This window comes from Bactrocera tryoni, unplaced genomic scaffold, assembly GCF_016617805.1.
Source record: "Bactrocera tryoni isolate S06 unplaced genomic scaffold, CSIRO_BtryS06_freeze2 scaffold_25, whole genome shotgun sequence".
NCBI classification, from domain to species: domain Eukaryota; kingdom Metazoa; phylum Arthropoda; class Insecta; order Diptera; family Tephritidae; genus Bactrocera; species Bactrocera tryoni.
This window is the reverse complement of record NW_024395977.1, coordinates 16,936,415-16,948,899: the sequence shown is the minus strand read 5'-3', so window position 1 is coordinate 16,948,899 and position 12,485 is coordinate 16,936,415. Positions and strand designations below refer to the sequence as shown.

Genomic DNA, 12,485 nt, shown 5'->3' with positions numbered 1-12,485 from the left:
CCCGGCGGGTACTGCGTCGAATACTTTCAGAGCTGGAGTGTTTTCATCCATCCGGACAACATGACCTAGCCAGCGTAGCCGCTGTCTTTTAATTCGCTGAACTATGTTAATGTCATCGTATATCTCGTACAGCTCATCGTTCCATCGAATGCGATATTCGCCGTGGCCAACGCGCAAAGGACCATAAATCTTTCGCAGAACTTTTCTCTCAAAAACTCGCAACGTCGACTCATCAGTTGTTGACATCGTCCAAGCCTCTGCACCGTATAGCAGGACGGGAATTATGAGTGACTTATAGAGTTTGGTTTTTGTTTGTCGAGAGAGGACTTTGCTTCTCAATTGCCTACTCAGTCCGAAGTAGCACTTGTTGGCAAGAGTTATCCTGCGTTGGATTTCTAGGCTGACATTGTTGGTGGTGTTTACGCTGGTTCCAAGATAGACGAAATTATCTACAACTTCAAAGTTATGACTGTCAACAGTGACGTGAGTGCCAAGTCGCGAGTGCGACGACTGTTTGTTTGATGACAGGAGATATTTCGTCTTGCCCTCGTTCACTGCCAGACCCATTTCTTTTGCTTCCTTGTCCAGTCTGGAGAAAGCAGAACTAACGGCGCGGGTATTGAGGCCGATGATATCAATATCATCGGCATACGCCAGCAGCTGTACACTCTTATAAAAGATGGTACCTTCTCTATTTAGTTCTGCAGCTCGAACTATTTTCTCCAGAAGCAGGTTGAAGAAGTCGCACGATAGGGAGTCGCCTTGTCTGAAACCTCGTTTGGTATCGAACGGCTCGGAGAGGTCCTTCCCGATTCTGACGGAGCTTTTCGTGTTACTCAACGTCAGTTTACACAGTCGTATTAGTTTTGCGGGGATACCAAATTCAGACATCGCGGCATAAAGGCAGCTCCTTTTCGTGCTGTCACGGGTCTTTTCCAAGATTTGGCGCATGGTGAATATCTGGTCGGTTGTTGATTTTCCAGGTGTAAAACCACACTGATAAGGTCCAATCAGCTTGTTGACGGTGGGCTTTAATTTTTCACACAATACGCTCGATAGAACCTTATATGCGATGTTGAGGCTAATCCCACGGTAGTTGGCGCAGATTGTGGGGTCTCCTTTTTTATGGATTGGGCATAGCACACTTAAATTCCAATCGTTGGGCATGCTTTCGTCCGACCATATTTTACAAAGAAGCTGATGCATGCTCCTTATCAGTTCTTCGCCGCCGTGTTTGAATAGCTCGGCCGGCAATCCGTCGGCCGCTGCCGCTTTGTTGTTCTTCAAGCGGGCAATTGCTATTCGAACTTCTTCATGGTCGGGTAATGGAACGTCTGCTCCATCGTCATTGATTGGGGAATCGGGTTCTCCTTCTCCTGGTGTTGTGCATTCGCTGCCATTCAGCAGGTTGGGGAAGTGTTCCCTCCATAATTTAAGTATGCTCTGGGCATCGGTGACTAGATCACCTTTGGGGGTTCTACAAGAGTATGCTCCGGTCTTGAAACCTTCTGTAAGCCGCCGCATTTTTTCGTAGAATTTTCGAGCATTACCCCTGTCGGCCAGCTTATCAAGCTCTTCGTACTCACGAATTTCGGCCTCCTTCTTTTTCTGTCTACAAATGCGTCTCGCTTCCCTCTTCAACTCTCGGTATCTATCCCATCCCGCACGTGTTGTGGTCGATCGTAACATTGCGAGGTAGGCAGCCTGTTTTCTCTCCGCTGCGACACGGCACTCTTCGTCGTACCAGCTGTTCTTTTGGACTTTCCGAAAACCAATGGTTTCGGTTGCAGCTGTACGTAAGGAGTTTGAAATGCCGTCCCACAGTTCCCTTATACCGAGTTGTTGACGAGTGCTCTCAGAGAGCAGGAGTGCAAGCCGAGTAGAGAATCGTTCGGCTGTCTGTTGTGATTGCAGCTTCTCGACGTCGAACCTTCCTTGTGTTTGTTGGCGTGCGTTTTTTGCTGCACAGAGGCGGGTGCGAATCTTAGCTGCAACAAGATAGTGGTCCGAGTCGATATTAGGACCTCGGAGCGCACGCACATCTAAAACACTGGAGACGTGTCTTCCGTCTATCACAACATGATCGATCTGGTTGGTAGTTTTTCGATCCGGAGACAGCCAGGTAGCTTGATGAATCTTCTTATGCTGGAATCTAGTACTACAGATAACCATATTTCGGGCCCCGGCATTAGTATTACAATTGTATTATATATGTATAAGGGTAAATGTACAATAGTTTTTTAATTAAATTTTTTATAATTCATGTTTTCTTAATTTTAGGTTCTAGGTTTAAATATACATACATTTTCGCTTGACGCAAAACTATCCACGGATACAACCTTCTCTCTTCCATCGACTTTCGTTTTGAAAGCTTAATTATCTATGCGCTCTAAGACTTCGTGCGGTCCAGAATAGGGTGGTTCCAAAGCACCGTTGGAAGAACTTCCGGCCAAGGAGCCACAGAGTTGCACACTAGAGCTGCCTTGAGCGTTCTGTGCCACCTTTCTACCAGTCCATTTCATTGCGGATGATAGGGTGTTGTCCTTAGGCGATGAGCACCGATGAGCCGTGTCAAAGCCGTGAAAAGCGCTGACTCAAACTGGATTCTTTGATCTATGGTAATGGTGAGCGGGGTGTCGAAATGAGTAATCCAGTTCGAGTAGAAAGCAATGTAAACGACGACAGCACTTCAGTACGTCTTTCTTGATACCCCGCCAAATGCACTTCTGCTTGAGTGTGAGTTAACACATTAGTCGATTAGACTTTACATAAGCTGACAAGCGACCAGTCTATTTGATTGAACAAGAAATGTTAACTCCTAAGCAAGGGACACTTTCAATTGCTGAGTTTTACGACGAGGTCGAAAAACAATTTACCTTGATAATAAATGAAACTATTATGTTAAATGAGAGCAAAAAAGAACTGATAGAGTCACTTTGCCAAAAATATAGGCAAGATGCCTTGAGGGTTTTTGTTTCTGGCTTGCTGAAGCCAACAAGCGACATTATGTTTTCGTCGCAACCTAAAAACATGCCTAGTGCTTTAGCTTTAGCACAAGAATTGGAAGCTAATCATGCTCGATATTCGTATGAAAATTCTTTCTACAGTAGAATGGATTCAGCTCAGGAGGGAAAAATGGTGAAAGGACAATTGTTCCACACCACTCACCTCATTATAAACAAGTGGAAAAAGAAATGTAGATGCGGCAACCCCTATGGAGGTTGATCCGACTCTATCGCACTACAGGGAATTATAATCCCAGTTGGAGAGCTGAGCGAGATTCTCAGAGAACCCGAATGACATCCCAAAACTTTAATCAAAGGCCAACGGTCTATAATAATGGCCCACCCTCTCATAAAAGGGAAACAATGAAAAGAACTCGCGTGAGTGATAGGCAAAATATTTCGAAAATACAAGGGTTAATCACTTAACCCAAGATTCAGTTGAAAATTTTAATGAAAATGAGTCACAATGTGAATTTTTGAAAGAAAGAAATTTTGAAGTGAAACTTCGTTAGAATCGTTGTGATTTCAAACCGGAGGCAACGGAAAAACCGACAGGTAAGAGACACAAATATGAAAATGTATAGGATGAAGCCAGGAAAGACTCAGACAGAAATATACATACTATTTTGTATTATCGGCACATACATACATATGTATATTATTTCTTTGGTACATTTGTCTGTATGTTTACGATATGTACATACATGCATAATAACAAGTGCCAAAGAGTCAATCTGTCGAAGCACTGGCGCGACGACAAAGCGCCACAACGTTATGTTCTTGGTAGAAAATCCGAGTTGTGCCGAAAGAAACTAACAAACGATCGCCGATTGTTACCGCTTCCCTTGCTGCTCGAACAGCTTCGTCAACAAGATAGCGTATATATGTATGTTTTTGTATGAGCTTTAGGGTGTGTCATTCTGCGTCAACCTTTTTTTCCAATTTAAAAACAAGCTAAAAACTTTCGAAAATGTGAAAAAGAAAGTCACTCAAAAGATGAGCTCTTAATATTAACATTGAGAGGAACTTATTTCAAATTTTATGTTTTCCATATAGGTAGGTAGGTAGGAGTGCAGCTCTATCGGGCTCAATTAGCACTTGATGTGCCATTTTGATACACTATTCGTAGAACCACCTGTATCTGCTATTACGTTTCACCTTCTCTCTCAAACCATTTTGAGGTTTCGATGAAACTACTTATGTCCGATATGCTTTTGCTGGAAATCCATTCAAGATTTGGTGCTTAGTGGATTCCGAGTGTTTTGTGTCGGATCTGTGCTAGAGCTGGGCATTCGCAGAGAAAGTGGAAGATTGTTTCCTTGTTATCCTGAAATAGGCACCTCTTAATACTAATATTAAGAGCTCATCTGTTGAGTGACTTTCCTTTTCACATTTTCGAAAGTTTTTAGCCTGTTTTTCAGTTGAGAAAAAAATATTTTAGAATTGACAAATATTGTAAATCGACAACAGCTATATTGCCACTTTTCTCACTTCGTTCTTAGAACAAACATCAGAAAGATGTTCAATTTATGATTTTTAGCTTTTGCCATCGTCGCGAAATGACGCTTGCTGGCAAAGGCATGCTCGGGAAGATGTTATGAATGAAGCGAGGTCGCTTGTGGAATTTGCGCCTGCGTTTATGAATGAAATCATTTTTGTTGTAAGATTTGCTATATTTGGGCTTCGCCAATTTGGCTGCCATACAGACTTGTGATGCTTCTGCTATTGAGACAATTGTTGTTTTTGTAGAACAATGTTACAATATTTTGTTGGTGACATATTCACTTGTGTACGCATACATATGTATGTTTGCAGGCTTGTGAATTATTTGTTCGGCAATGTATACAAATATATGAACATACTTATAAGTATATACATATGAATGTATGAACATGCAGATAAATGCGCGCGTTAAGGAACGTATTCCTTATAATAGTAAAAAACCTCAAAACAACCTTGAGTTGGAACAATTGAAATGTATTATCACTACAATCCTAAACAAATAATATAATCAGTATATTAACAAACTATCAACTGGTTATAAGTAAACATACTAGTTAGTATAAATAGAAGTAAGAACCATGTAATAAGTTAGTCTTAAGAGTATAAATAAAGGCCACACATTTCGGTGCAGCTCAAAATATATTCTTTTGACTCATTTTTACTTCTGGTAAAAAATAACTGGGGGCTCAACCGGGATGACAAATTTATTTCCTTTCCAAAAAGCCAGATTTTATTCCGAAAGGAATAAATCAAAAAATTCCACAGGAAGTAGGACTTCCAGCACTAAATGCCTGAAAAAAGTGCAGAAAAAAATGGCAATGGATATAAGCAAAAGTCCTGTAACAGCAGACAATACTTCCGGAATGAATCAATAGCAGATCCTGAAAAAACGGACAGCGGCGAATTCAGCAAGATTCACAACAGACCCTGGAACAGCGGACAGCGACAATTCCTGAAAAAGTAGAACAAGGTACAAAAGTATGGGTCCTGAAATAGTGGATAATACTTTCACCAAGATTCGCAATATACCCTGAAACAGCGGACAACGTTGAATCCTTGAAAAGATAATACAAAAAAAAACGACATTCCCACCAAGAGGAGACACCAGCATAACTACATACCAAATTTAAGGATGAAAAAAGAGTAAACAAATATCAATAAAGAAATATTTGGGATCAATCCCAACAACGACAACCTCCAGCAGTCCCAATGGACTTGGATCGACTTTGTCAAAAGAAAAAAATCAGAAATTGTTAAATGACGGAATAATACAGGCAATAATTCCAAAAAAGGCACCGAAAACAAAGCAAGCCAAAATGGAAAATTGTTGGTGAATTCTGGAAAATTAAAGCTAATTTAAAACTAACTAAAAGAAAACAACATATAAAACACGAAAAAATAATTAAGTATATAATATATAAAGGTATTAATTATAAAAATAAAAAAATAATCAAACACATACGAAAAGTGAACATTTCCACAAACACAGCCAATAATTCCAAAAAAGGCAAGCCAAAAGGAAAATAGTTGTTGAATTTTAGTAAATTTACGCTAATTAAAAACTAAATTATAAGAGAAAAGAAAGCATCATAAGAAACATGCAAAATAATTATTTACTATGTAATATAATATAAAAAGGAAAACACAAATTTTAATCAAACACATAAAATAAATAATTATTATAAGCCGACTTCAAGCCTAAATGTTTTGCAATGATGACATATTATTTTAACAAAGGGGAGAGTTAAGGAACGTATTCCTTATAATAGTAAAAAAACCTCAAAACAACCTTGAGTTGGAACAATTGAAATGCACTATCACTACAACAAACAATCCTAAACAAACAAGTATCAAAACAACATTGAGTTTGAATACCACAACAACCTTATCTTAAAACAAAGCAATTGTATCTAATCAAGCAATCTTTATGTACCTATGTAAACAAACCTAAACAAATAATATAATCTGTACCTTAACAAACTATCAACTAGTAATAAGTAAACATACTAGTTATTATAAATAGAAATAAGAACCAAGTAATAAGTTAATCTTAAGAGTACACATTTCGGTGCAGCTCAAAATATATTCTTTTGACTAATTTTTACTTAATGTAAAAATTAACTCGCGCACATGTAATACATTGATAAGTCATAAAATCATTATTTGAATTTCTGAATACGCTCATGCGTATACATACATTTATATGAGCAGATAATAACACCCCTATTCTGTGCTTTTGACAAATTAATAAAATATTGACAATTAACTCAAATATTTAACAAGCGAGAAATATTTTGGTATTCTGTGGCAATCTTGATAAAAGTAAAAGCTTCAATTCGTAAAGCTTTCCCCACACGTATGGTGAAAAAGTAATGTAAATAGAAAACAGCTGATTTCTATTCAAATTATTCATTAAAATGGACAATTCTGCAACGTAAGTTTCCAAATTTTAATTATTAACAAAATTTATAATTTAACTTTTATTTTATAGTAAACCCAAGCACGATAGAGCTACGCACGTGCTGTAAAATGGAAAGAGGTAACATTTTAGTTTATTTTTCGTTTATTTATTATATTGTGTTAATTTATAGACGTTAGGCGTTTGGAAAAGCCAACTGCGCACTCGAGCAAGGCGGTTGAAAATGACTCAAAGGCTCACAGGTGGAGGTCCAAGTTCCAAGCCGATGACGGATTTCGAAGAAATGGCTTTGTCGACATTTGGCTCGGCCGCTGTAGATGGGATGCAAAATGTGCAAAGCCTAGGTTCAACGCCAATTGAGAAAACAGATGAATGCGCAATTTCATCACCCACGGGTAGTCCTCACCAATTATGCAGTCAGGTAGATGCAAGCCCAAATCCCGAACACCATACAGCAAGTCCATCGTCACCATCTACGTATCCTAGCTTGGAAAACCAGGTAAGTTTTCATTATGATATAATTACAAAATACATATGTATATATATGTATAATTTTTTTTGCAATTTCTTATTACGTTTTTTTCTTTTAAGGATGCTTCAACTTCGGTGCTATCACGAAGTGCACGAAACAAGCTTATCAGCACTTTGATAGCTGATATTCCAAAAAGGAATGCTGCTGAGGAAGAGAGGCGACGGGAGCATTGGGAAATGATGCAGGCCATTCAAGGCCTAACTAGTTCTATAACAGAACTTATAAAATCGTTTACTAGTAATAAAAAATAATATCTAAAGTTTAATTAAAATTGAAATAACGTATGTGTAATATTTTTATTTAATTAATATTTATTGAATTAATTAAGTTTGGTTTTTTGTTTTATAATAGAATAAAAAAAATGGAATGGAAATTGCAATTTGTTTTCTTTTAACAAAAAGGATAAATAAATAAACAAATAATGGAAGTAAGTAGTGTATTTCGAAAGTCGAATTGTGAGAACATTTATATACTTATGTACATAAGTATATGGATTGGCTTCTGTATATATGTATATAACTAAAGAGTTGATATATATCTTGATCTTGTTCTTTCACCTTCGCGCATGTACTGTGAAGAGTTATAATCATTAATTGGAGAATCAAAGTCTTCTGCAACCCCGTCATCTATTTCGTTGAACGTAATGCCTGCTTTCGTCATTATATTATGCAATATAACGCAAGTACTAACAAACAAAGCGGAAGTTTCGTGTGAATAATGTAGAACTCGGTGCTTCAACAAACATCTGAAGCGAGATTTTAAAACACCAAATGCTCTCTCTATGCAGTTTCTTGCAGAACCATGTAATTTGTTGTATTTTTGCTCTTTATGGGTATTAGGTGTTCCCACTGGTGTTAAAAGCCACGGTTCTAGAGGATAACCTTGATCGCCAAGAAGCAAAGATTCCCTCCGTTGTTGCTCAGACGTATTAGTATGCTGACGAATGAGCTGTTCTCGTAGGTCAGAAGTTGCCCAAATTCCAGAGTCATGTGTTGCACCCGGAAATTTAGCATTTACAAATGTAAAACATAATCGGTAATCGCAAACCTAAAAAACGATACATTCAAAAATTGCATTGGCATATATGTATGTATGTATATGCATGCAAAAACAAAACTTACTGCTTCAACATTGATACTGTAGAATCCTTTTCTATTTAAATATAAATTAAGAGGACGTTCGACATTATTTGATGGTGGAGCAATGATAGCAATATGCGTGCAGTCAATTGCTCCTATGGTGCTTTTTATTCCAAATTTTCTAAAAAATCTGGAATATATGTATTTCAAATAAATTAGCATATTATCATTTGTATTACAATAATACTTTCCCCGTTTTTATAAAAGTTTCTTCCTCTATTGAACTGGGAAACTTTATTTCTCCTCCCTTCACCTTCACAATAAGTTTTGCTACAGCTCGCAGACTTCTCGAAAGGGATGACTGACTCATGGGCAAGTTGACGTTGTTACCTACACATTTCTGATATGAGCCGTGTCCAAAGAAGTTCAAAGCTGCTAGAACCCTTACAGTTAAAGGTAGTGACGTTTTCTGATTATCATGTGGGGCCAGTTCATCAATTAGGCGGCGGCAAATTTCACGAGTTAATCTTAAATTTTGCACAAAGATATTCTCGCTCAAAGAAAATGGATTACTTTATCGTCGCGTAAACTTTTTAAATGCCGCGAGCGATTCCTATTCTCACAATTTTCATCTTCGTTTAACAATAATAACAAAAGTAAAATATCTTCCATTTTCACAACAAGATGCACATTTAATATTTAATTCATAACGAGCACTGCTGTCAAGAGCATTTGACATCTTAACAACTTATAAAGAAAAGAGCTTTTTATTTCAGACACAGAATACAGAATGCTTGATAAATGTAAAACTTTGACAAATTAGAAATATGTTGAATTTGTCAAGTGCACAGAATAGGGGTGTAAGACTATGATATGAGCATGTGCAGAGACATAAGATTAATATGATAGAAGATGTACACACATATATATGTATATATTGTTGTGATAAATTTAATTTCTATTAGTAAGAAATATAATACAAAAATATTTACGGTATACTATATTACGTAAAAATCAAATACAATTATTAATTATGCAACTCCAAATTCTTTTTCTTCTTTACTGGCGTAGACACCGCTTACGCGGTTATAGCCGAGTTAACAACAGCGCGCCAGTCGTTTCTTCTTTTCGCTACGTGGCGCCAATTGGATATTCCAAGCGAAGCCAGGTCCTTCTCCACTTGATCTTTCCAACGGAGTGGAGGTCTTCCTCTTCCTCTGCTTCCCCCGGCGTGTACTGCGTCGAATACTTTCAGAGCTGGAGTGTTTTCGTCCATCCGTATAACATGACCTAGCCAGCGTAGCCGCTGTCTTTTAATTCGCTGAACTATGTTAATGTCGTCATATATCTCGTGCAGCACATCGTTCCATCGAATGCGATATTCGCCGTGGCCAATGCGTAAAGGGCCATACATCTTTCGCAGAACCTTCCTCTAGAAAACTCGTAACGTCGACTCATCGGTTGTTGTCATCGTCCAAGCTTCTGCCCCATATAGCAGGACGGGAATTATGAGTGACTTAGAGAGTTTGGTTTTTGTTCGTCGAGAGAGGACTTTACTTTTCAATTGCGTATTCCGACCGAAGTAGCACCTGTTGGCAAGAGCATTCCTGCGTTGGATTTCCAGGCTAACATTATTGGTGGTTTTAATACTGGTTCCTAAATAGACGAAATTATCTACAACTTCAAAGTTATGACTGTCAACAGTGACGTTAGAGCCAAGTCGCGAGTGTGACGACTGTTTGTTTGGTGACAGGAGATATTTCGTCTTGCCCTCGTTCACTGCCAGACCCATTTTCTGTGCTTCCTTGTCCAGCCTGGAGAAAGCAGAACTAACGGCGCGGGTGTTGAGGACGATGATATCAATATCGTCGGCATACGCCAGCAGCTGTACACTCTTATAGAAGATGGTACCTTCTCTGTTTAGTTCTGCAGCTCGAACTATTTTCTCCAGAAGCAGGTTGAAGAAGTCGCACGATAGGGAGTCGCCTTGTCTGAAACCTCGTTTGGTATCGAACGGCTCGGAGAGGTCCTTCCCGATCCTGACGGAGCTATTGGTGATGCCCAACGTCAGTTTACACAGCCGTACTAGTTTTACGGTAATACCAAATTCAGACATCGCCGCACAAAGGCAGCTCCTTTTCATGCTGTCGAAAGCAGCTTTGAAATCGACAAAGAGGTAGTATGTGTCGATTCTCCTTTCCCGGGTATTTTCCAAGATTTGGCGCATGGTGAACATCAGGTCGGTTGCTGATTTGTCAGGTCTAAAGGCACACTGATAACGTCCAATCAGTTTGTTGACGGTGGGATGTAATCTTTCACACAATACGCTCTATAGAACCTTATATGCGATGATGAGGAGGCTTATCCGACGGTAGTTGGCGCAGATTGTGGGGTCTCCTTTTTTATGGATTGGGCAGAGCACACTTAAATTCAAATCGTTGGGCATGCTTTCGTCCGACCATATTTTACAAAGAAGCTGATGCATGCTCCCTATCAGTTCTGCGCCGCCATGTTTGAATAGTTCGGCTTCTCCTGGCGTTGTACTTTCACTGCCATTCAGCAGGCTGGAGAGGTGTTCCCTCCATAATTTGAGTATGCTTTAGGCGTGGGTGACTAGATCACCTTTGAGGGTTCTACAAGAGTATGCTCCGGTTTTGAAACTTTCTGTAAGCCGTAGCATTTTTTCGTAAAATTTTCGAGCATTACCCCTGTCAGCCAGCTTATCAAACTCTTCATACTCACGCATTTCGGCCTCTTTCTTTTTCTGTCTGCAAATGCGTCTCGCTTCTCTCTTCAACTCTCGGTAACTATCCCATCCCGCACGTGTTGTGGTCGATCGTAACGTTGCGAGGTAGGCAGTCTGTTTTCTCTCGGCTGCGACACGGCACTCCTCATCGTGCCGGCTGTTCTTTTGCACTTTCGGAAAACCAATGGTTTCGGTTGCAGCTGTACGTAAGGAGTTTGAAATGCCGTCCCATGGTTCCCTTATACCGATTTGTTGACGAGTGCTCTCAGAGAGCAGGAGTGCAAGCCGAGTAGCAAATCTTTCGGCTGTCTGTTTTGATTGCAGCTTCTCGACGTCGAACCTACCCTGTGTTTGTTGACGTGCGTTTTTTGCTGCACAGAGGCGGATGCGTCGATGGTAGGACCTCGGAGCATACGCACATCTAAAGCACTGGAGACGTGTCTTCCGTCTATCACAACATGATCGATCTGGTTGGTGGCTTTTCGATCTGGAGACAGCCAGGTAGCTTGATGTATCTTCTTGTGCTGGAATCTGGTACTACAGATAACCATATTTCGGGCCCCGGCGAAGTCAATCAGCCTCAACCCATTTGGGGATGTTTCGTCGTGGAGGCTGAATTTACACACCGTAGTGCCAAATATACATTCTTTGCCCACCCTGGCGTTAAAGTAGCCAAGCAAGATTTTGACATAGTGACGGGGGCAGCTCTCATAAGCGCGCTCCAAGCGCTCATAGAAGGCATCTTTGGTCATATCGTCCTTCTCTTCCGGGGGGGCGTGGGCGCAAATCAGCGATATCTTGAAGAACCTCGCTTTGATGCGGATTGTGGCTAGACGTTCATTCACCGGAGTGAATAATAGTACCCGGCGACGGCGTCTCTCTCCCACCACGAATCTAACACCAAACTTGCGCTTTTTTATATGGCCACTGTAGTAAATGTCACAAGGACCTTCTCGTCTCTGTCGAATTTCTTGGACGGCGGTAATGCCAGCCTTTATTTTCGCGAGGACATCAACCAGCTGGGCAGCGGCACCTTCCCAATTATGGTACCGGACATTCCACTAGCATGCCCTAGTATTATAGTCCCTATTTCGTTTGCCATGGTCGTCATCAAAAGGGGGGTCTCTCATTCGAGGCAGTTGGTAATCTTTCATTGGGGGGCGTTTTACGTGGCGGGTCCCAAACCCAGCGCACAACCCTA

At 40.0% G+C, this 12,485-nt stretch overlaps 1 protein-coding gene across 1 annotated transcript; it reads left to right on the top strand.

Annotated features, from left to right (window-relative positions):
• The first annotated feature begins 7,150 nt into the window (after positions 1–7,150).
• LOC120780765 lies at positions 7,151–7,710 on the top strand. Its single transcript, XM_040113019.1, has 2 exons — positions 7,151–7,426; positions 7,519–7,710. The coding sequence occupies exons 1-2, from the start codon at positions 7,151–7,153 to the stop codon at positions 7,708–7,710; spliced, it is 468 nt and encodes a 155-aa protein (XP_039968953.1).
• The last annotated feature ends 4,775 nt before the right edge of the window (positions 7,711–12,485 follow it).

What these genes read in the sequence shown, in the direction of transcription:
- LOC120780765 (XM_040113019.1), top strand. Translation starts at nt 7,151, where the DNA reads ATGACTCAAAGGCTCACAGGTGGAGGTCCAAGTTCCAAGCCGATGACG. An exon ending in ATCCTAGCTTGGAAAACCAG is followed by an intron (nt 7,427 to 7,518) that starts GTAAGTTTTCAT and finishes TTTTCTTTTAAG; the next exon opens with GATGCTTCAACTTCGGTGCT.